General features: G+C 35.2%; 1 protein-coding gene across 1 annotated transcript in view; it reads left to right on the forward strand.

The window, feature by feature from the left end:
• The window catches only part of GBE1 (1,4-alpha-glucan branching enzyme 1), a 265,131-nt gene that overhangs the window by 94,953 nt on the left and 144,494 nt on the right, over positions 1-25,684 (forward strand). Inside the window, exons 4-5 of the mRNA XM_070488680.1 lie at positions 23,507-23,632; positions 24,456-24,591. Of these exons, the coding sequence (XP_070344781.1) occupies positions 23,507-23,632; positions 24,456-24,591 (262 nt within the window). The remainder of the gene's footprint in view (positions 1-23,506; positions 23,633-24,455; positions 24,592-25,684) is intronic.

Consider the following 25,684-nt stretch of genomic DNA (forward strand, 5'->3'; position numbering starts at 1 on the left):
TTTATTTATCTTATAGCACTTACTATGTGCCAGGCACTATTTTAAACACTTTATGAATATTAACCAAATCATTTAATCCTCATAACAGCCCTATCAGGAAGATCTATATTATCATCATCAAACTGAGGCACAGAGAGATTACATAAACTGTTCAAATCACACAGGTTGCAATAGTTGGTCGAGCTGGGGTTCCAACCCAGGAGTCTGACAAGAAATAACAAGGGTTGGCGAGGATGTGGGGAAAAGAGAACCCTTGTGCACTGTTGGTGGGAATGTAAAGTGGTGCAGCCACTATGGGAAACAGTATGGAGCCTCCTCAAAAAATTAAAAATAGAACTACCATGTGGTCCAGCTATTCTACTTCTGGGTGTTTATTCAAAGGAAAACGTTAACTCAGGAAGATATCTACACTCCCATGTTCACTGTATCATTATTTACAATAGCCAAGACATGGAAGCATCCATCGATGGATGAATGGATAAACAAAATGTCATATATAAATATGTATATAAAATGTAATATTCTTTAGCCATAAAAAAGAAAGGAATCTTGCCATTTGCCACAACATGGATAGGCTCTGCGGGTACTGTGCTAAGTGAAATAAGTCAGAGAAGAAGGACGGATACTGTATGATCCCACTTATATGTGGAATCCAAAAGAAAAACCAAAGAAACTTATAGATACAGAGAACAGATTGGTGGTTGCCAGAAGCAGGGGTTGGGGGTGGGTTAAATGGGTGAAGGGGGTCAAAAAGTACAAACTTTCAGTTATAAAATAAAAAATCATGAGGATGTAATGTACAGCATGGTGACTATAGTTAATAATACTGTATTAAAATTTGGAAAGTTGCTAAGAGAGTGGATCTTAAAGGTTCTCATCACAAGAAAAACCTTTAACTGTGTGGTGATGGATGTTAACTAGACTTATTGTGGTGATCATTTTGCAAAATATACAAATATCATTATGTCATACACCTGAAACTAATGTTATGTGTCAATTATATCTCAATTAAAAAAAACCCAGGAAGTCTGACTGTAGAGGTTGTGTTCTTAACCATTTTGCTATGTTGCTATAATTTATTAATTACTTCCTGTGACTTCTTGATAACTCTGTTTAAAAACACTGCCAAGCATAGCCCTCAGCTAACATGATAAACCTTTGCAAATCCTAATATGTTTTTAGAATTCATGTTTTCCTATCAGTAAGTTGCAATGACAGTAATAAACCTGGGAGAACATAGAAAACAATCTGATATCTTTTGTTAGGAATATTAAATAGAACAGATGCTAATATAAGTAATATATTTATATGTGTGTGTATGTATTTCAAGTTAGGTATTTGATGGAATCACAACTTCTCGTAGGTGACATCATGACATCAATGTGAGGGCAGCTCACAGTGAAGATCCTCAAAGGAGGCTGTGCACACAAATTGACACAGCTTGATCTCCTGATTTGCTCCTCACTGTGTATATCTGTATACAAGCATGCATGTATATATGTAGTTAGTTAGCTTTCTAGCTATGTAAGGCAGAACATTACAAGGCAAGGGGGATTTTAGTTTTTAAACATAGACTTGTCCCTACACCTAGTGTGAAAATATATTTATGTTTTATCTCTGTGGCTGAACTTATCAGCTTGGGGTCTGCTGAAGGATCAAGGTTCAGAAAGCGAGGTCCTGGTGACTAGGTGAGACCATACATGGTACCTGGAAGGACGTCAGTGGCATTAAGAAGTCAAAGAAGTAAGAGTCTAAAGTATCCACAAGGAAAAACTGAGTGGATCGAGGATGAAAGAAACCCAATTGTTTATAAAGCTGGTGTGGCTAGATGGACGATGGGTGGAGAAGTCGGTAATGAATACGGTTAAGAAGACAGAATGAGATGTGAGGTGAGCCAGGTGAGACGAGTGCTGGGGCTCCACTGTGCTATTCCTTATATTTGGATTATAATGTGTTTTGCTGGCCCAGGAGCGCATTTGGTTGACTTTATGAATTTCTTACTCCTTATTAAGGTTGTTTCAGCGGGAGATAGGTATCTTCCTCAGTCATTGCATTAGGTAAGATATTGGTTATTTTGCTTTCTCAAGGACCAAAATAACAGTGTCTTAATCAAGATAGAGGATTTGTTTCTCTCTGAAGTAGGAGTTCAGGTCAGTGGGTGCTGTGTGGATAGGCTGTGTCTGCTCCATGTGTATGTGCAGACCAGGTTCCTTACCTCCTGTTGGTCTTCTATCTCCAAGTGTGTTATCCACATGATAAACAATACTCACCATCTCTCTGTCTGTGTTTCCTGCAGAAAGGAAAACAAGGTCAAGGTATTCCCTTTTAAGGATGTGAATACATCATTTCTATACACATCCCTTTGGGCAGATCTTAGTCACATTGGCCATTCTACCTGCAAAGTATGTTGGGAGATTTGGTTTTAGCTTGGGGCCATTTGTCCAACTAAAATTCAGCAAGTCTGTCTTAAAGAAAAAATGGAGGATTGATTTTGAAATACAATTAACATTTACTTCCATATCTATTTAAAATGAACTTTTTAAGAAAATAGAAGAATTAACCTTGCACTAGAAACTTTAATTTTTTATACTTCTCAGATCAACTGTAAAAATGTGTCACTATTTTATTTGTTTATATGCTATAGAAACACATTGTTTTAAAACTCCTATGAGTTACTTCATTATATCTTAGAAAGTGTTCTTAATAAAAAGGAAAATTTGAGGGATATGGCTGATATAATTAGTAATATACACTAAAGGATGTAGCTAGTATTAATAATGTGCAGTCATAATGGCATACTTCAGATCTTTGTAATACTTTGTAAACTCCAACATTAAACAAATAAAATGAAAGTAAAATCCTAAGGCAATCTGGAATTCATTAGATATTATTCTATGAGGCTTAAAATTTTGCCACCTTTTGAAGGATGTCCAAATTATCGTGAAATGCCAGTCTCACTTTTAATGTTATTTTTAGTTTGACAACAATTTCTGCATAAAATAAGAGTAGGATTTTAATGAAAACACTTCGTGTAAATATAGCAGTGTGGGATGTAAAAGCATCCTGAGCAGAATCTGCGACTGTCAGCAGCCAGGCTCTAACCTGGTTTTCTTTAATAGCAAAACTGAGCGTGTAAACTGACTACCTGTCTAATGGAATTCATGGCACAGCTGGATTGGGTGCATTTGAGATACCTACCATTTAAGTTAGGGCTCAGGAAGAGTGATTTCCTTCCCTTCTTAATAAAACCAAATAGGTATTGGCTCTAATAATTTATTTTTTTATTGGTGGTGAGAAGTTTTAATAAACATATTTAATTCTTCACTTTTTAAAAAATCAATTCTGTGGGAACATCAGATAAGTGCTAGCTCACAATCTTTCCTTCGTATCTGTTAAGCTATAATAATAAAGGAATAGTTTTTACATTTTACACAATATTAGAAGGGCTTGAAAAAGACTGCTTTTAAAACTGGTAAGTTGGTTAAACGTTTTTAAAGCAACCATTAGTAAACTGAATCTCATTAAAGTAAGAATTGTATTCTCAAAATTTATCTTTTCTAAAGGATATTTTAGGGTAAAATGATAAAATATGGGGAAGACAAAGCACCTTAAAATGCTTCACTTGTAATCCAGAGAGAGTATTTTAAACAAAAGTAATTTTGGTGATTTCAGTGTCTTCGCAGGAGCGTCTTCACCATGCCGCCTCTCAGGCCCTTCCCCTCCTCTGCGCAGTGCTCTGCCCTCCTCCCAGTTCCGTTCCACTAAGTTGGATGGCCTTCAGCAGTCTGCTGTGGTGGTCATACTGTGGGTAGATGCTGTCTTTACTCGTAGACTCTCTCCCTTCCCCACATCCATCCCATCCACTTGCATTTCTGCAGAAACCTGTGTAACAACAGTACCCTGAAGTATTGGTTCTCACACTTCAGCGTGTGTCAGAATCCCCTCGCAGGCTTGTAAGGCACATCCCAGGTGTCTGATTCAGTAGTCCTGGGGTGGGCCTGAGAATTTGCATTTTGACAAGTTCCCAGATGACGCCAGTGCTGCTAGTGCAGGGGCCACGCTTTGAGAACTGCTGAAAGGACTCTTGTTACTCTTTAGCACACACTGTTAGATGATGATGCTTTAAAAAACAGAATCTTCTTTTTGTCCTCAACATAAGATGTCCTCAAATCTTATTTTTTTCCTTTTCTTTCTTTGTTTATTGATTTTTAAGTACGTAGATCTCAAGGTCTCTTGCCAAAATATGATACTTTTATTTTGATTAGTTGTATACAACTGTTTTAATTCTAATAAGGAAGAATATGGGCCAGGTGCCATAAAGGAGTGCTTGAGCAAGATTTTATGTTTTATTTTCTTGAACAGAGAAATAAACTCAAACCAGGAAAACTCTCTATTGAATGCCTTTTTAAAAATTTTCTCACTTCCCAAACTGTGCTATTTTATTTCCCCACATCAGATAACCCTAATCAGTGAAACTTATACCATCACAGTTGCAGAGCTCCTTAATGTCCTGGAGATTCATCCCCTCTCCTCCAATACGAGATTAGTATATGTGAATTCACATAGTCACTTTAAAAGTTAAGCCAGTGCTAGGAGTCCAGCTACAGCAATTTTCTTAAGGGCAAAGCATCAGAGAAGTTAGAAAATCCTAAATTCAGTGTATACTGATTTGGAGTCCATCTACCATCTTGTTAGCCGAGTGTCGTGACACACTATGTTGTATAGTGAATTGGATAAAAAAAGACTGTGGGTGTCAGTTCAATATTTGCCACTTATAAGTTGCACAGTCTTCAGCAAGTTACATATCTGAGCCTTTTGGCTATTCCCCAGTTTGCATTTTAAAAAATATAATGAATAGCCATCAAAAACTTTTCAAAGAAATAGCATTCAAGTAGATTTCAATGTTTTGATTTTTTATATTCATAATAAATAAGAAATATGATGATTTTATTCTCTCAGGTACACAAATTTAAAATTTTGTTCTCTCGTAATACATCTGATAGAACAAATCATCTTTGAGTTTACTGCCCAGTAACATTATTTGATGCAATGCCGTGTCTTACCTGACTATCTAATAGACACTTGATGCCCATGTGACATTTTTCCTGTGCACTCTGCCTAATGGATGGCTTTGACTTTATGTCGGTGCCAATACTTCTACCTATATTTCAGAGGAGACGTGTCTCCATGTTCTCTTGAATAGTGATAATAGCATAATGAATACAAGCGTGCACTCCAGCCAGACTGCCTGTGCTCACTTGCCATTTTGCGCATCTGCCGTTGACCTTTGACAAACACTCTCTTACCTCAGTTGCTTTCTCTAACGTGGGAATAACAATCGTTCTTACCCTATAGAATTGATGAGAAGGTAAAAGCATTTCCACAATGCCTGGACTTAGTTAATGCTCTATAATCTCAGCTATTTTTTTCTCACACCTGTGTTCAGAGGGCATGTGTATTGTGCCTTCAATAGTCACATCTTTGTAGTCTTTTAAAGTATAGGCCAAATATTTTATAAATTTGTATAATAAGGCAGTATCTGATGATTGTGTGTAAATCAGTGTTATCTCCCTCCTTGCAAAATGCTGTTTCCTAAGATTCAGCAGGTGTGTTCATGGGACCAACTTCATCAGTGACTGAAAATTCATGAGAGTGTTTATAGAAACTATGTGCTTTGTCCAGCACTTATTCATGCAAAGGATTTTATATGATTTCGAGCATATATGTTCTTAATTCAAAGTTTACATTTTAAGAATCTTGGAATTATGTATAAAATCTCTGTACAACTTTAAAAGAAATCTTAATGAAATGTTATGGGAGAGATCAAGGAGACTGAGACCAAAATGAAACTACCACAGTGAAGATGGATAGAGAATCCTTAATGAAGAAAGGAACTATTGGAAATGAGAATTGCTAGTTGTTTTGAGACTAATCGGATGCAACGACTGGATGTGAATAATCGATAAGATCTAATCAATGTGAAAAAGCATATCATAGGAAATGTAGTAAACGGTGAGTAAACGGAACGAACTTGGATACTGTTCTCATATTGCCCACATGTTTGTCCGTCCAATAACCATATTTTGGTGAAGACAATTCCCATGGTCTTTCCAGTGACCTCTAAGTCGTCACAGGAACAAATTTGGCTGTTTCTGCTTATAACTCCCGAAGCCTGCCAACTACATGTTGACTTACCACTTAGTACAATTATTTTGTGTTTCGTGTAGTTGCTTGAACACACTACACTGAAATTTGCCTAAAAATATAAAAGTTATTTTAATTTATCATAATTTGTAAGTAATATACAGATGAAACAAATTTCCTAGGCTAGTGGGTAATGAGAATGTGTTGTAAGAGAGAGATGCCTTGCAGAAGGAGCCATACCTTTAATATGCTTCAGCCTTATTAAAGGATAATTCACACATGTAAATTGTACACCCCGAGCCAATGGTTGCTTTACTTCGACTAAGTGCTTTATGAATTGTTTATAAATGGTCCTTTCTTGCTTATGAAAAGTGGGCTTCTACTAGACTTACTTGAAGGATAATAATTTAAATTAGATTAAACTTTGGAAATAAATATTTGAAAATAAGGACTTTTAAAATAGTTTACAGTTAGTTCTATTTTGCTAGCCTAATTAGTTTAAAGTAAGATTTTTTTTTTTTTAGGAGAGTAAATAATGAAATCAGTATAGTTTAACTTTTTAGATTTTGCTTTCAACAGTGCGTGTGATCTTGTGGGTTTGGGGGATGAGAGAAGGTAAACCTATATATAAACACAAAATATATTTGTGCATACAGCCTCATATAGGTTTTTGGTTGCTTAATTTTAACAAAAAAAAAATCTCTGAACATATTGCAAAAAAATACACATATCTTTCATTTATATGTGTAAATCAAACTAAGTGAGGTAAATCTGATGAGATTCAAGTGTACAATTGACATTTAATATGAGGAAACAAGCTCATGTTTTCACTTGTAAACCGGGATAACCTTCCATCTTACTTATCACTCTCAATGGGTCTGCCATTCTCTTGGTCTCCCCAAACGGTAAACTTACATTTCTTTTACCTTTTGTCTTTCTATTACTGTCACGTTCAATCAGTCAAGACATTCAGCTGATCCTACCACTGTAGGATTTCTGGAATGCTGTTCTTTCCATTTGTAGCTGGGGCCTTTGTTGCCTTTTGTCCAGTTACTTCAGTGGCTTCCCCTTTCACCACAGCAGACAGTAGTTTTCAAAGATAGCTTTGTATCACCATCACACAGGAAGGGGCTCTGTCTTTCTAAACAGCCCCTGATGATTTTGTAAGTGGTGGGTTCGGAACTACTGGCCTTATAAAAATATCACTGGGCTAGGGGCAAGAACTTTGGTTTGTTGTTTGACTGTTAGTAATTAGCTGTTTGCTTTTATCTTGGTTCCTCCATTTATTTGCTCAGTATATTTATATTTCACATGTCCTATCTAATGACTTTGTGAAGATACCTTTAAAGGATGAAAATGGTCTAATGATATGTCACTATTATTTTTATCTTGTACTTTTAGTTTCTTAAGAACTTGGCACTTATTTAGCTGTTAATCCTAAACTCCTCATATGGCCTTTTCGTTTTCTTCAAGAATTGATTAACTGTTGTGGTTTTAAACTTTCTTATGTTCAGCTTGCCAATTTCTTATTTGGAGGTTTGTGTAATCCTCTAGAATCAGCTTTTTAAATTCTCATGGGATTTATTTGTTTCCACCTCTGGAAATCTACTTTATTCCATTCATTTCCTAGAATGGCCCATTTTTCTGTGTTTCTGCCTTTCCAAATCCATTTCCTTCTTCAAAATGTCTTGAAAGTCCTTTCCTTATTGAAATAACATTATGGTAAACATCGATTTCGCATAGCCTCAGGACTTACATATGCTGTTTTTATTATTCTCTTATTATCCTGTTCTCTCTCTTATATCTGTGCATATATATATATATATGTATATACACATATATACAATATTGTTTTCTCTACATGATGAGCATCCTAGAGTTTGCAAACAAGAAAGAATCTTTGAGGTCATCTTTGTCCAGTATTCTTCTTTTAGTTAAGAAAATTGGATTTTAGGAAACTTATAACTTGCCCACGATCATGCATCTCTTCATGTTAGTGAAGTCTGAGCCTACTAAATACCAGCTCATGTTTGTCCCAAAATGCAGTATCCATACTTGCTTAAGGTATCAATAAGAAAATGTTATCAGCAGAGATGTTTTTATTTGCAGTATGAATAGTCCCCATGGATACTAGTCTCCTTTTATGAGTTTAGATGGTTAGAGCGTTTTAATTTGAATTAAAAAATATTCTGAGTATTCAGCATATTAAAGGTATTATTTTAGGCATTTTATTTGCTTAACAACTTGTTCTGGTTTAACCCTTGCTTAAGAGTCCTATGACATATAGATACTATAATTATTTCCAGTTTTAGCTGTAGAGAGTGGATGTTGGTTAGATTAAGTATCTTGTCCGATCTCATAGGTGGCTGAAACGATAATCAAACTGAGATGTTTACTTTCTACTCTCTCCTCTGGAATATCCTGATTTATGTTGAAGCTGGGAGAACGGTAGTAATCAACTAGCTCAAACCTTATTTTAAATGTGTGGAAACTTAGTGATTTGGCCACATGCTGATTAAGAGAAACAAACCATCTATTTTTAACTGTAATTACATAGAGAGTGGATAAAATAAATGAATATGGTAATAGAATTCTAAATAAATAGGTGCCCTGTTTTCAACTGTATTTGCTTACTTGCATTTTATATTTAAATGCATGTCTGTGTTATTTAGTCTAGAACAATTTCACATTCTTTTTGAAATATGCTTTTCCAGAGAGTCATACCATTGCTTTTATCAAGTTAAATTAATATCTGGGATTTGATCCTGATATCCCTTCTTTCATCACTGATGTGTCATCGTTGTTCATAATCTAGCTCAAATATTTCTTTTGCTTTGAGCTTTTTTTTTTTTTTAAAGATTTTATTTTTTCCTTTTTCTCCCCAAAGCCCCCTGGTACATAGTTTTATATACTTTGTTGTGAGTCCTTCTAGTTGTAGCATGTGGGACGCTGCCTCAGCGTGGTTTGATGAGCCGTGCCATGTCCGTGCCCAGGATTCGAACCAACGAAACACTGGGCCGCCTGCAGCGGAGCGCACAGACTTAACCACTCGGCCACGGGGCCAGCCCCCATTGAGCTTTTTAATTCATTGATTTTTCTTTTTCTTAATTTAGAAACTAGATTGTATTCTTTTTTTTTCCAAAAGATACGGTACATTTTTAAAAGTTTGATTTAATTTATAAAGTAAGTTTTGTGAGCATTGTTTTCACGAGGCAGCCCCCAGGTACAGCATTTAATATTCATATTTTTAATAATCACTGCAGGGAATGAATAGCATTCTGTCTCTAGTTCTTCTGAACAATGCTCAGTCTTATTTTCAAATAATAATCAGAATCTATAATTTTTAACCATAACATCTGTGGTCTCTGAATCTATGTCTTTTCCAAAATCTAAACACTATGAGACTTCTGTCATATTTTTACTCCACAGTTGAGAGCTCCATAAAGGAGTTGGAGCAGCTTCTGTTTTATTATCGTAGATCATGATACTTTGCATAGATTTAACTGTGCTCTTTAGGCAATTAAAATCACAAGGCTAAAATAAACACGTAATTTAAAGTTTTTTCCTAAAAATATTTTATTTCAGTAACTCAATAAGTTGTGTGTTTGAACATATCATTTATGTATCAAATCGATACATTTGTGACAATGGAGTTATATCTCCCTCTTTTGGAATGCCGAGGCATGGCATTTTGATTGAGATTAAATGATTCTTTACAGATTTTCAGTTTACATAATTTCCTGAGCATACAGTTGTAAAAATAATATTTTTCTTTGGGATGGTTTTCCTTTGGAATTTTATAATGTTAATAAAAAAGTGAAACTTCCATATACAAACGCGCATATGTATTTGTTTCAGCTTGACAACTGCAGGCCATTTGATAGGTGTTTCAACTCAGGAAAACTTTATTTTGATATTTGAAATGCTTTCATTTTTATTTGAAGAGTCAGTTTTCCTTTTTTGTAATTATTAAACATGTTTCATAATCTCTGTTAAAAAAAACAGAATTAAAACGAAATGTAGAAAAAAATAGCAAAGTAGCTCTTCTCGTAATTGTCAACAGCCCAGTCCCCCTCTCACCATCCACTGTTGTGGTTTTTGTGATATTCTTCCTGATCTGTTTCTAGACATTTATAAGCTTGCTTTCTCCTTGTCTCTCTGCCTCTTTGTATTTATATGCTTTTTGTTATCATAAAAATGTGATTATTCCATATCTGTTAGTTTCCAGTTTGCTTTTTTTCTTCTCACTCAATATATCATACAAATCTCAAAAGGTACATTACTATTTTACTTACTTGAATCAACTCCATACTCATATTAATGAAGTGATGCCTATAAACTGGAAACTAACATTTACTCTAGCTAAGCATTCTATCTTGGCAGAACCGACTATTATAAAAAGAAATAAAAGCTTACTCATACCCATAATGTGTATCACACAAGTCTGTGTCTTTTAATAGCTAAAGTGTTTTTATAATAATTTTGTGCTTTTTTTCAGTTATTAAAATCGGGACTCCTTCATTACCATCCCTTAGAGAAACGACATTTTCTCTCTTTCTACCCTCCTTGCTGCCTGTATCTGGGCCTGAGAAGTGCCCTGAGTTTACCTGTAAATTGGTCCGACAATGTTGAGTCTAGCTTTATGTGGTCTCAGGTTTTATTGTATACTCCTTTGTAACTTTGCTTATGGCATCTGAAGAAGTGCTTCAGATTGAAAGATTTTCCATTAACCATTACTGTACCCCAAAAAGACCACTTAAATGTAATATAAAAAGAAAATGTTTGTGAGAGTCAAATAAGTTCTTTTACTTTAAAGTCTCACATCTGCCATCAGTTTGGTAATTTTTATTTGTTTAATTTTCATAAATTTTACTTTCAGAACTTAATTATTTAATCAGCATTCGTAAGACGTTGAAAACATTACATCAGCCTACAGAATCTAAAAGGATCTTGCATAACCACACTACATGCGAATATATATGTGTGTGTGTATATATAAATATGTGTATTACTATTATGAAACAAGATTGCAAACTTGTTTTCTATCTGAATTTAAGGAAAAAAACTCTCAGAATAGGCCTTATTTCATATACAAATTAGAACTCAATGAAACAGTATAAACTGAAGAATATCCAGGAGGTGGCTTTTGTTTGTTGTCTTTGTAAGTGACGATATCGTTGACATTTTCCTGTTTATATTAAAGTGGATTTACTCTATCATTATGCTAATTATTGTTAGTTTATGATGGCCAATTAATTCTATTTTATTGACTTAAGAAGTCACATTTACAAACAGTCACGTTGAGAGGTTTGAAGTGATAATAATAATGAAATAATGACTCATAATGTCTTGCACTGGTAATTACGGTGAGTGAGTTTTGCAAATCTTTAAGTGAATCTGCAAGTCAGACACGAAAGTAACACGTCACTCACCTGCAAACCTTGATACGTTACTTTTGGCGAATAGATAATTCTACTGTGGGTACGTTTAACAAATATCTGGTTGCTGATTGAAGCAATTGCAAGCGATCCTATCTTTTCTTAGAGCGAGAACCAGAAGCTGTCTCCCAAGTTGTTTCACAGCCAGCGGCAAACCTTTCCGTTTGTTCCTGAGACCTGAACTTATTTTTAAGTTAATAATTACATCAAAAGCAATTTTGGGGCCGGCTCCATGGCCGAGTGGTTAAGTTCGCGCGCTCTGCTGTGGCAGCCCAGGGTTCGGATCCTGGGCGCGGACATGGCACCGCTCGTCAGCCCACGTTGAGGCGGTGTCCCACATCCCACAACTAGAAGGACATGCAACTAAGATATACAACTATGTACCGGGGGGTGGGGTGGGGGGGGGCGGTATGGGAAATAAAGCAGGAAAAAAAAAAAAAAGATTGACAACAGTTGTTAGCCCAGGTGCCAATCCTTAAAAAAAAAAGCAATTTTGACATCTGAAGAAATTAATCTTGTGGATGTTTCTTATTCTTTTCGAAATTTTTCGTCCTTTGAGGCCCGGGTTTGGGCTTACCATAGTGTTTTTCTTCATAGTACTGGTGCTTTTTTGATCCATCTAGCAGTTTTCTATTTTTGCTTGTCTAATCTTGAAATCTGCTCCATTCTCCTTCAGGTCTTTAGGCCTCCAATCCAGATTCTGCCTCCAGCTTTTCCTCATACGAGCCTGCTTATTCGGCTTCTTTTTTAAACGTGCTTTGACCCTGTGCCATCTCATGTTCCACACTTGGTGTGTTCTCTGAGAATCTTCCTCTTGTTTTTAGTGAGAAGAACACTGCTTCAGATCCCACTTCACATACACATTATCCATAGCCCTCCAGGCCACTACTCCCTTTGCCCCCTGAGGACTCCTGGGGATTGCCAACGTTTTTTTTGGCATGATAGTCGTATCAACTCTACTTATAAAATTTGAATTTTAAAGTTTGAGCTTTGAAATCAAATACAGGAAGAAAAATATTTTCCCCCATGCAAAACACCTTTTTTTGGTCATTATTTCTCATGAAAAAGCTGATTATGAATGTGTATGTAATGTGTGCAGGGAGGTACAAATGGAAATTATGAGTGTGTGAGGTAATAAATTGTGGCATGACAATTATCTTTCAGTTTTCCACTGTTCACATCTATAGAGATAGTGGCATTTTATTAGGTTAAGCATCATTCAGGGTTCTTGGTCAAAAAGGTTAATCTCCATATGTTTTACCCCAGGTACTAGTTCCTTCCTTCTAGATCTTGCAGGGTGCCTTCACTATTCAGAAACCTAGCTGCAAGAGTGTGAAAATGTGATTTTAAGCCTTCCATTCTCTCTGCTACAGGAGAAAATGCCAGAAAATAGTTTGACTGACTGATAAGCTAATATCTGCTACTACTTTTAAAAAAAAAAAATCATAAATGGAATTCCTAAGAACAGAGTGTTGTAAACAAAATCATTTAATTTTAGTAATGGCATTTAAAGTAGCAATGATAAATATTGTTTTGCAGAATGATTTATGTGATATGTAGTATAAAAATTGTGAATTTTCCAAAATGATGGGTTAGAACTATAGAGTAAGATTAGAAGCTTGAATAAATTCACCATTCCTTTTATGAAGGCATTCCTACATGTAGTGGGAAACTTTTGATAAGTAAATGATGTGAGGCCATTCATGGTGATACTCAGGACCAGAAATTATTAACTTGTGAGCCAGTATGGATGCCTTTAGTGACTGAGGTGAGATTAAATTTACAAAGTAACTGTTTGAGAATAATAAAGTGGTAGGAATATTAAACTATGAAGAATTAAAGAGAATTGTAAATTATTACTGAATAAGAAATAAACTAAAGGGGCTGGCCCCGTGGCCGAGTGGTTAAGTTCACACGCTCCGCTGCAGGCGGCCCAGTGTTTCGTTGGTTCGAATCCTGGGCGCAGACATGGCACTGCTCATCAAACCACGCTGAGGCAGCGTCCCACATGCCACAACTAGAAGGACCCACAACGAAGAATATACAACTATGTACCGGGGGGCTTTGGGGAGAAAAAGGAAAAAATACAATCTTTAAAAAAAAAATTCTTCTCAAAATATGGTACCCAAAACTGAGTATAATGGTCTGCCACATCACATTGATGACAAAGCTAAACTAAAAGACAAAAATAAATAAATAAACTAAAATTCAAACTTGAGATTGAGGCAAATTTCATTGCAAAATACTTTTTTTTTTGGCTGAGGATGGTTCACCTTGACCTAACATCTGTGCCAATCTTCCTTTACTTTGTATGTGGGTTGCCACCTCAGCATGGCCACTGACAAGTGGTGTAGGTCCACACCCAGGAACTGAACCCAGGCCACCCAAGTGGAACACACTGAAGTTAACCTCTAGGCCATGGAGCCAGCCCACAAAATACGTTTTATCATTTGCAAAGATATTCATTATTATCAAGGTTCTAGAAAATTATTCCCTGTAACTCTGGTGTTAGTTTTCTTTCCTTCACAATAATTATTTTTTTAATAAAAAGCTAGCATCTTATTATTGGGACACTGGTCCCCATAGCTCCTTTGTCTTTTGCTTTCTCAGGTCCAGCTTTTATCTCCTAGGGCACTACACTGCAGATGACAGAACCAGAATCAAAGGCAGTGGTGCTGGATACAAATCGAGCATCTTTATTTTAAAATCTTCCTCAGATAGTTCTCATTGTGCATCCAGGGTTGAAACCTGCTGCCAGACACATACAAAAGTCTAATATTCCCTTTACTGAATTCAGAGGGGAAATGTTCATATTCCAAACATGTCACAGTTCAGTGTATACAAATCAGTTTCAACAAGTGTTTAATTTTCTTTGTCAAGGCCACAAGGGAATGTATAATACATTTTAGAAAGATAACTATAAAAAATATTCTTTTCCTCTTTCTCTTTTAGTGCTTATAGAAGTGAATCACAGGTATCTAGAAAATTAGATTGTTCATAAGTATGTTCCCTGATTGCTCCCTTTATGTGAACATAGATTCTAGAAATACTTTAAATGTATTAGCAGACTTTCTTTTTCTTATATCTATGGGCTGTGAAATATCTTGCACTTATTTTATAACCTTTTATTCTTTTTCCCTTTGACGTGGGCATAGTAGATTCTAAATATGCTTGATTACAAATATGATTATATGCTAGAGAATTAACACTTTCATTTTTGTTTAGTAGTATTTTTTTTTTAATGAAAGCGTTTCATGCTGTTTTCCTTCTAATATGTAGGCATCATTTTTTTTTTGAGAGCTTTTATTCAGTATTTGATCTTTTAACATGGGCCAGGAAAAAGAAGAAAATTACATTTTGTGACTGTTTAGGTGGGTATTATTTTTGGTTATGTTTAGTAGAATTATTTGCACTTTGGCCAAGCGTGCCTTCAAATAATGATGAGTAAAGGTACACCTATAGGGCATAACCTTTATCTTGTGGTAAAGTACATATAATATAATCTTTTTTATAATTTAAATATTTACATTTAAGCTGAGTTTTTTATTGAGGAGCACAGTTAAATGTGTGTTAAATGTCAACATTAATGTTTAACCCTCTTTAATTTAAAGTCTTTTTTTTCACTCCTCAGTCTGTTCATCTTTGCCCATTCCAATAGGCCACTAGCCATAACTCTCCGCAAATGACTCAGTGTGGCGCTAATTTGGAAAAAAAAAAAATGTCTCCTCGGCGGATTTTGTTTTGGAGACAGTCAACCGTAGGCCACTGCATCTCAGCACGTGGGTGTTCCCTGAGCCTCACGCAGAAGTCAGGCGAGTAATTCCCTGACCTGCGCTTTATCGACTGCACTGTTGGAGAAATTTCCCTCCTTCTCCAGAGGGCTTGTCACACTTGGAGATCCAAGTTCATTTGCTGTCCTGTGCCTTAGCTGTCTGCCTAAGATGGGAGTAGCTATGTTTAATAATTTAAATACATCTGAACTAGCAAGGTTTACAGTAAACTGCTCTATTGTGACATCTCCTATTTACCACTGCTTCTGCCCGTCATCGCTGTCTCCACCTCCAGTGCCTGAATCCGTTATCAAAAGGGTCACTTCAATTAATGCTATAAAAAAATCAGTTGACAGGAAATCATCCAAATGCTTATCTTGAGTTCCATCTCACGTGCAGTCATTATCTGTTTCCCATTGTACTGTCAGTCTCATCACTTTCTCATTTCTTATTTCCCTGTCAGTGTTCATACACACTTCTTTCTAGCTCTCTTCCTCCTAATTCTACCTATACCTGGCGAAATACGTGTCTTTGAGGAAGGAAGAAGAGAAAAGAGTGATAGTCTTGCAATCTATATAATGAGACCTTAATTTATAAAGAATATTTAAAAATTAGGAAGAATCCTTTTCATCATTAACTGTTTTCTTTATTTAATAGTCATTAGTCATATTCTGGGAGATATTATTCTCAGTGTGTATTAAATATATAATTGTATGTTCAGAGATCTCATGATTTTTAGAATTATATTTTCTGTTTCTAGTCTCTGGAATTTCTCTAGATTTCTCCTAACGGCTGAATTATTTCTTTTTTCCCGTACACTTTATATTTTACTTCGTTTCAATAGCACTTAGAGTGATTGCTTCAGAATCATACTCTTTTCCTCAAATGATTCAATTTATCACCATACAGCCTTTCGTAATTGTACTTAATAAAATATTTTAAAGAGAGCTTTAACTTGTCTTACGATCATGCTTCCCCATCCTAGCACTTCTGAAACACTGCTTAGATGTTTTCATTGGCCTTTTGCCAGATTATAACTCTGTTTACTTAATAGAATTCTAGCCTTCGCTGCCCATGGATGAGTCTCTTTGAAGCACACTTTTTCAGTAATGAAAACTCACTGATTTTTTCCCCTTTCCATAGCTTTTTTCTTTTATTACTATATTGATTTTTCAATATCTTGGAAGTTTAAAACCTATATTTTTATATCGTGTGTAATTCATTTGTTTTCTAGTCTAAGACAGCGAATCAATCTTTACCCGATTACGACTTTTCAGCATTGTTCCTATTCTTTTCACTTCGGCGTAGTTGTTCTCACTTGCTCAGGGATATCGTTTTCAATGCCTGCTTCCTAAATCTCGCATAATCCCTTCAGATTTTGTCTTTTCGTAGTGACCTCACTTTAGAAGGTTTTTGTTCAGGTAATGTACTTGAAATGAAGCAGACACTTTATCAGTTCTGCTTAGTTGTTTATTTCTTTAAAGGTTTGCCTTAGTCAAAAGACAGAAACAGAAAAAAGTATTATAGTTGTAATACTTCTTAACGAGACTAGAAGACTGGGGACCTGGGGTGGAAGCCTTTGGAGTAATACTCCTCTTTACAGGTACAGGAGCACCTGTCTCTAAATCATTCTAAATAAGGGCCTGCTTTTAGAAGAAGCAACTACTGAGCTTCATTTATTTCTTTTTTGATAATATTCTGCAGTTTCTTCTGTCCCTTCTGTAAGTATCACAGAAATGTATGTTTATATCTCTGTAATTCTATAATTGCTGTTCAATCAGGAGCAAAGTAGCTATGAGTATTATGCCTCAAAAATAATCTCTTTTTGTTCTGTACGTTAGTGTCCTTTATGCCAAAGTTTGGTATTATTAGATCTGCTACTTGTTTGTGTCACATTACAGATTTATCTTGCGAGGGTAGTATGCTTAATGTTTTCTTTTAAGGAAGGATATATATATATATATATATATATATAAATGGCTTCCTTTTTGTGAGATAAATCTTTTAACTGTTTCTATTCAAACTGTTGTTACTGGGTTCAGCCTTGGAAAGGTTTCTTGTTTCTTATTAAAGGAAAAAAAACTGAATTGTGATGGCATGTTTTAAAATAAGAAATCCCACACAAAGCTAAAATACTGGGAGCCAATGAAAAATCATCACTAGGTTATTACTTTTGAAGTTCAGCTGCTTTCTATCTGTTCTCAGCTAAACTGCTAAGAAGGGTATCGCCTTTTCTTTTGTATAGTGTCCAGGACTGTGAAACATAAGAGCTAAAGGGGCTTAATCTAATCATTTCATCTCTTCTCCGCCTCTCTCAATCCCTGAACGTGGTAGACAGAAAGTACATCACAAAGTTGTGATAATTTTTGATGATTTTATATGCCCATGACTTGTGTAAGGTTGTTTGGTTAACTGAAAATTATGAACTAAATTGTGAAACAAAGATGGAGATCTCTAAAATGTATGAACTTCAGTATCCAGGTAAAATTAACAGAAAATTTTAAAAAATTCAAATAATAGAGTTATGTTTATTTGTTACTTATAGCAGGCTCAATATATAAACAATGGTATGTCAATTATAGCCCATATGTAACCATAATTTATATAGTTTTACCAACCAGTTATATGTAGTTCTATAAGAGTGCATCCACAAGTGGTAATTTGCATGTCAGGGCCTTACTATTATCAGAAAACTGCCTCGATGCTTTTATGGGTGTCTTGGTTTTCTTCCCTCATTAATTGACATATAAACTCAAAGTTCATAATGAAATACCTTTTAATATTGGACAGTATTTCTGATATTGCTAATTAGAAAATTCAGAATGCAATTTATTCAATACGCATTATTATTTTTTGCCAACTGATTATCTGTTTATTTAAATAGTCACATCTCTGTTTAATGAAGCAGGTATATCAGGTATTAGGTAGAAAAAAATAGCCCCTTAGCTTTTCCTTATCGTAAATTTAGAGCTTTTATTTGCATCATGTAGAGAATGATTCTTTTTGTTCAATCTCTGAAAATAATTACATGGGAGTGTCTTCGTGACTGCAGTCTCGGCCTCCTTGGTCACGTTCCTTTTTCCTCCTCTGTCTGTGTGTGAAGGCTCCCCTGCGTCCCTCTTCTAGGCATGTATATGATGCCCTCCTGGATAATCTGGTTAGTCTCTCCCCTCTAAGATTCTTTCTTTGATTACATTTGCAAAGACTCATTTTTTGCCATATAGAGTATCATTCACAGATTGTAGACAGTAGGAGTGTGGGCATCTCCTGGGGGACTGTTTTCAGCTCCCACAATGGCAAAGATAGTCTTTCTTATATACTCTCACAGAATCTTAAAATTGGCCTAGTAGAAATAACAAACAAACAAAACCTATGAATAAAATTTAGACTCATTTCCCTTCTTTTTTGCTTTTTTTAAAGATAAAGATTTGTAGTAAAATTTGAGTTGAATTAAAGTGAGATTAAATTATGAATGAGATTAAATTATATTAAGCTATCTTAAAGTTTTAGTAATTATATCTATACATTTTAAAGTATTGTTTATACTACGTTATTTGTAAATTTTAAAAACACATTTATTTCTTCAGGATTCTGGTCATTGGTAGAATCACCAGATTCCCCTCTCAGATATTGCTTATTTTCCTACTTAACTGTGAACTTTTGATTACTTTTTCTAACAATTTCTCTTCTTTATTTTGATCCCACCCACTTCTAAAAATTACTTAAATCATATTACAATATATCAGTGTGTTAAACTTAGTTATATGTCAAATATATTTCAAATATATAAAACATTTTAAAAATTGCTTGAGAATAGATTACAATATGTTTTGAATGTATGTGTATGTTTCTCTCTCTCTACACATACACATGGATATTTTAATCACATTTAAACACACACGTAGAATATTGGTATTCAACATTGTACACTAGTATGGTATGGCATATCTAGTGTTTATATATTTTATATTTATTATATATTTATATATTTGAATATATGTTAGTTACAGTAGATATTATAAATTACAAATGACTTTATTTGGTTATTTATTTTGACCTGTGCCCCATACAATAGTTATTTTGATCAGTATCTTGATTTTTTTTTTTTTTTTTTTTTTGGTGAGGAAGATTCATGCTGAGCTAACATCTGTGGCCAATCTTCCTCTTCTTTTTTTTTTCACTTGAGGAAGATTAGCGCTGAGTTAACATCTGTGCCAATCTTCCCCTATTTTTTGTACGTGACATACCTCTACAGCATGGCTGATGAGTGTGGTAGGTCCACACCCAGGATCTGAACTCGCAAACCTGGGCCACTGAAGCAGGGCACGTGGAACTTCAACCACTCTGCCACAGGGCTGGCCCCTCAATATCTTTTTTTTTTTACATCCCTCTTTAAGCATTTTTTTTAAGGAAAAGGTTCGTCTCATAGCACACAGTTGTGATTTTGGAAGTATAATCTGGGCAAATTGAATTATATTATTTAGTACCTGTGCCTTTTCTCTTGGTCTATTACACATTCACTCATGAAGCCCAGTGTTGTGTTCAATACTGGTTTTCAGAGTATGCTAACACTGCTAACCAGCTGAACACATCCACTGTTTTTATATACAATTGTTGGCCGCCTGAGGAGCATCTTATCTCAGTAATTTTCCAGTCCATAGGAACAGTATTCTTTGGCAAGAAGCATTTCAAATGATTCCTAGAATGAATACACAAAGTTTTTTTACGTCTTCACTATTTTACTAAATTCTTTCTTACATTGTATATTTGAGTTCTAAATGTCATTTTCTCAATAAAATTTGACTTCATACAGTTCATTAAGTCAATTTGACTCTTGCACAAGTACGAGTTTCTTTTATTCACTTCCCTATTTAATCTAAAAATATGTTTTTTTCCCCTCCCCAAAGCCCCAGTACATAGTTGTATATCCTTATTGCAAGTCATTCTAGTTCCTCCATGTGGGCTCTGCCACAGCATGGCTTGATGAGCAGTGTGTAGGTCCCTACCCGGGATCTGACCCAGTGAACCCTGAGCCACTGAAGCGGAGTGCACGAATTTAACCACTTGGCCACGGGTCTGGCCCCTAAAAATGTCCTTTGATGGTAACCTCCCCAAAGCCAAAGGGTTAATTTGGCTCATTAAAGGAGCCTGATACATTTTTTTATAATGTTGCAAAATGTTACAGTTTTACAAAGTGTCTTATTTACATTCTAAAAAAATTCATTGTGGTATTATTTTCATTAATATATTCTTTTGAATGATTTGATGTATTTTCAAAATTTTTTTTAACACTGTGCCAATATATTTAAGATACACACGGCATGTAACTTGTGTAACACAGCTTTATAACTTGGACGAATTTTCTTGCTGCCTTCAATATAATTCAATAGTATAATTTTTAACAATTGTGCATTATTCCTTCACTTTTTGCTATTAAAAGTAACACTAAAATTAATAGACAAGGATATAGTTCTTTGGACACATGTCTGATTATTTCCACAGGGCAAACTTCCGTAATTAGAATTGTTGAGTCATTGAGAATAACTTATTTTGAATTTTTGATGTATATTGCCAAATTGCTGTTTGGAACTTTTATACCATTTTATATGCATGCTAGCAGTGTAAAAGTCTTTTTATTTGGTAGTGTCATGTGAACTCTTCTACCCATCAGCTATTAGACTTATTCTCATTGAAAGATCAATCAAGCTGGCTCGCTCTTGTCAGTTTGCTATATATCATGTGCTTTTTTGAGGTTGTAAGTTAAATGGTATAAAATCTTAGCTCATCATCTAAAAAAATCTTTCCTCTGAATCTGAACTCAAGAGAAAAAATCTAAAAAGTAGCCTTTTCTCCCCCGAACCCCTCAAAAATGTTTTGTGAGCAAGGTTTAGTCAAGAAAGATTATATTCCTTACCCACTGAAATGTCTCTCAAGTTAGATTTCTTTAGATTTGTTATAATACTCTCAGCTGGTTACCACAACAATTTAGGAACAGGAAGTCCAAAGTGAGGAGAGGTGGCTCCCCCAGGCAAGTGCATTTGTTTAGGAAAGTCTAAACTGCTGTAACAAAAGAACCTCCAAAATTCAGGGGTCTAAAGAACAGAAAAATTTCTTTGCCTTTTATGTAATGATCACAGATAAGTATTCCAGACTTGGCGGGAAGCTTTGTTTTACTTATCATTTGGGAACCCAGGCTATAATCTGTTACTAAGAAAGAAGGAAGGAATTGGGTAATTTAAGTTTCCACCCCAAGAAGCAGCACTAATAGAAATGACTGTTGGGAAGCAAGAAACAGAACTTTGGGAAACAAAATATTGGAGTCATTCAGTGAATGACTGCACTTTGGGTTTACCCTATGTACAAGCTTATAAATTAACTTGTTACTGTTTCTTGCATTCTGGCAGAAAACATGGGACTCCTGAGTCAGAGACAAATGATTTTATTACTGACAGCATAGTAAGCAGTATGAGCATCATGTTTGCATTGGCTCCTCTCGTCTTCCAAGTCCCATGACACTATGTGGTCCAGATAGATGCTACTCACACAGTTGGTTTGCATCATAGCTAAGGACTATTCATCTTGGGGAACCTATTCTTTTATAGCACGCAGTAAGCAAGCCTGTTTTGTGTCTTCAAGGGAGACATCATCTCATTCCTCAGGGTTTCTTGCTACAAACACAACCCTGAGGAAGGCCCGCCAGTGACAGTCAGGGCCTTGTATTCTCGGTATACTCACCCAGCAGAATATATAGGTGTGTGAGAGACCCATGGAGGGACTGTTCCTTCTCACACCCATCTCTCAGTAGTCTCTGCAGACATTCATGTGCATAGCAGGATACACAGTGTTCCAGAGAATGTGGAAACTATATTCAGCATGAGATTCTTTACGTTCTTAAAGTTTCAGATATTCTCTCTGCCAACAGATACCTGCAAAAATAATGATTGGTTCATATTCGTCCTTTGGAGGAGCTGTAGAACCATTTGCAAAAGAGGGAAAAGATGTGGGTGGATTAGGCAGAGTGATTTCAATGAATTAGCTATTCATTGAAAACTGATTTCTAGCATTTTATTTTACCATAATCTGTTCTGGGTTGATGAGAGAGCAAAAGGACCTTCTCTCAAACGTATCTCTATTGTATATTATACTAGAAATTCATGTGGCTTAAGGGACATATCTTTTGGGATAAAATACTCCTGAAGTGGGATTGATCCTATTCATTCATGTTTTTGTGATAATTACTTGAATAGTAGCAACACATCGCTATGATTGGCTTCAGTAAATGGGAGGCATGATGAAGGAGAAAGAACTGAGTTCATATAAGTTAGATGTTTGTTTTCACCCCTCACCTGCCCCTTCCGTTATAAGTCATGATTTATTCTTTTTTGGTATCTGAAGGAAGCGCTGTGGTTGCCATTTAAGAGCAAGGAAGTGAGTGTCAGAAGCTCTGTGTTCAGCTTTTGGCTCTGCTGCTTGGTGTCTTTGGGACTTTTGGCAACTCACTTAATCTCACTTAACATTTGGGTTATAAAGATTCTGTGAAATCAAGTGAGATGTGACTATCAAAGTCTTCTAAACTATAAAGTGCTAGACCAATATTTAAATACCAAGAATTATGCATACTTGAGGTTTTCTCTATTAAAGGAGACTAAAGAGTATGTTCTCTCTCAATCCTGAGAGCATACCGTAGCTCCTAATCTGAACACTTTTGGTCATACTCTACCTACTTTTACATTGTTTTATTGAAAAATAAAAACTTTGAAAAATGCTGTAATGTCAATCACTCGGAAGCCCCATGGATGGAGCTCACTTTGTTATGTAACCATGCTGATCAATTCAAAGTAGTACTAAGTCTACAAGGGTGGATTCAGTCAAAAGTGTGTTTGCGTTTTTATTGTTATTTTTTATTACTGATAACAATAGTGATACTTTTGGCAAATATAGGAATGGGTTTTTTTTTGGTTTTATATGGTAAACCATACTCGGAATACAGTGTCGTGGAATTGAAACATCTTTAAGGTCACCCATCTGCATGGTAGTTCAGGTTCTTGAGCTCATTCCTCCTTTTCTGACTTGCAGCAGTGCTCACAAACTGTTATGCGTTATCTTAGAGTTCTGAAAGTATTTTAAAGCAATAACATCTCACTCTCTTTTTAGGTAGTTATTAGGAGTAAAAGTGGAGAGATCTTGTATCGTATTTCACCGTGGGCGAAGTATGTGGTTCGTGAAAGTGGTAATGTGAATTATGATTGGATACACTGGGATCCAGAACAGCCATATAAAGTGAGAACAACAAATCTTTAAATAAATGCTTGTTCCAATATTTCTAGGAAAATTAATTTTTACTTTTATAACTTTTATAGTAATGATCAATTTCTCTCTTCACCACTAGTTTAATATTTTACATTATAGTGCACCCATTATGCTGTACATACATATAGTCTGTCACCTGTAGCCAATAAAATACAGAAGTGAGTTTTTGTTTTTTTATGTGTTTCTGAGGTTGAGGGGGGAAAGAAAACTCAATTTCTACAGACTGACTTTAAGGGCTAATAATTTTTTTTTAACTTTAACTGTAATTTCTGATTCATCAGACTCTTCAGTCATGTATATTTCTCACTGTCATGGGTTTGAAGCAGGATCAGTCTCCTTAGGAACAAGGAATAGCAAAGACATCCCATGACTGTATTAATTAGGGTAATTTCTGAGCCTGTCTTATTGACAAGAGTTATAGGTGTCTTTGAACTCACTTTTCTGTCCTTTAAGTTATTGGAGTTGTTGATAAATGCTTTGCATTTAATAATTATGTATGCATTTCACAGCTCTTATGTTTTCTCTAAGGCTTAGGCTCAAAATATATCTTCACTCAATGATAAGGCATAAGCCATTACATGATTACTCTTTTAAAATAGGTTCATTAACGTGATCCTAAAAAGGATTTTTTTTCCAAAAGAAAATTTAATGGATATAGCCAGTGCCTTTTATATGCAAAAATAGTTCTCAAGTATTTGACTGAGTTGATTTACCATGTCATTTAACATGCTTGATCAACTGGTGTCGCACCTGCTTTCTGGTCTCATTCTATATGTAATTTTATCTTCTGTAGTTTAAGCATTCCAGACCAAAGAAGCCAAGAAGTCTAAGAATTTATGAATCTCATGTGGGAATTTCTTCCCATGAAGGAAAAATAGCTTCTTATAAACATTTTACATGCAACGTACTACCAAGAATCAAAGGCCTTGGTAAGGAATAACTGATTTTTATTCAGCTAAAATCTTAATGAATCTGTTCTCTTATTAGAAAAGCTAATTACAAGTGTCTCTTTTTTTGTGCTAAGTGATTAAATATGTAATAGAAATGCATTTTATTTTAGGCCTCTCAGATTGCCCTGTAATAGTGATAGCATAGAAAAGAGAAACGGAATAAGATAGAGCAAAAGAATTCAAGATATTATTCCAATTTCAGTTTTAAGTAATGTGAACTGATGGCTTGAGAAATTGTAGATAAATATGTAAGCGTAATTACTTTTCTCCAGGAGGGAACTTTTATCAAGTTGAGCGGTCGTTGATTATAGCCTGTTCATTTTAGTCTGTTAGGGAAAAAAATCTTACTTTCGTAAGGTGACTGGAACTCAGTTTGTATCAGAGTCATTGTATCTGTGGCTCTTGTCTGGATGACTTATTTGACAAATATCTATGGTGCATCCCCTATGTGAGACACATTGTTCTAGGTATTTGTATATTGGAGTGAAATGACACAAACCTTGTCTTCTTAGGTGCAACCAGGTGAGTGAATAGAGTACTGCTGAATTTTTGATCTAGTATGCTTTAAATCTGGCATTTTTCTTTTTATAGGTAATGCTTTTTTATCATTTCACAGCATCTTAGCACCTGCTCCAATGGCTAGGCAGGAGGATAAAGAACATGTGATTATTCTGCTCTAGTAGGCAGTCTAAATTTTGGCTAGAGGAAAGGTTTGCAACTCATGGTTAAAGTTTCCAGTTATATATGGATCCTAATGATCTGTGATGATGGGATCAAGTTCCAGAAACCAAACTTAAATAACTGTGTGGAGAATTTAATGTTAATTATATTTAATAGAAATTATATTAAAATTATTGTATTTGAGATGTTTTGTCTTTTTGTAATGTAGTAAATGGTTTATGACCAAGTTCTTGCACAAGGTTCAGAAGAATAAGGTTCTCCTTCCTCTTTGTGTGTGAATTGTCTCAGCCACTACTCTGAACATCAAGCAATCCAGAATGATTAATGCCATAAAATTAATAATAAAAGCTATATATTGGTGCTTGATCATAAGAATAATATTTATTGCATA

This window comes from Equus asinus, chromosome 18, assembly GCF_041296235.1.
Source record: "Equus asinus isolate D_3611 breed Donkey chromosome 18, EquAss-T2T_v2, whole genome shotgun sequence".
NCBI classification, from domain to species: domain Eukaryota; kingdom Metazoa; phylum Chordata; class Mammalia; order Perissodactyla; family Equidae; genus Equus; species Equus asinus.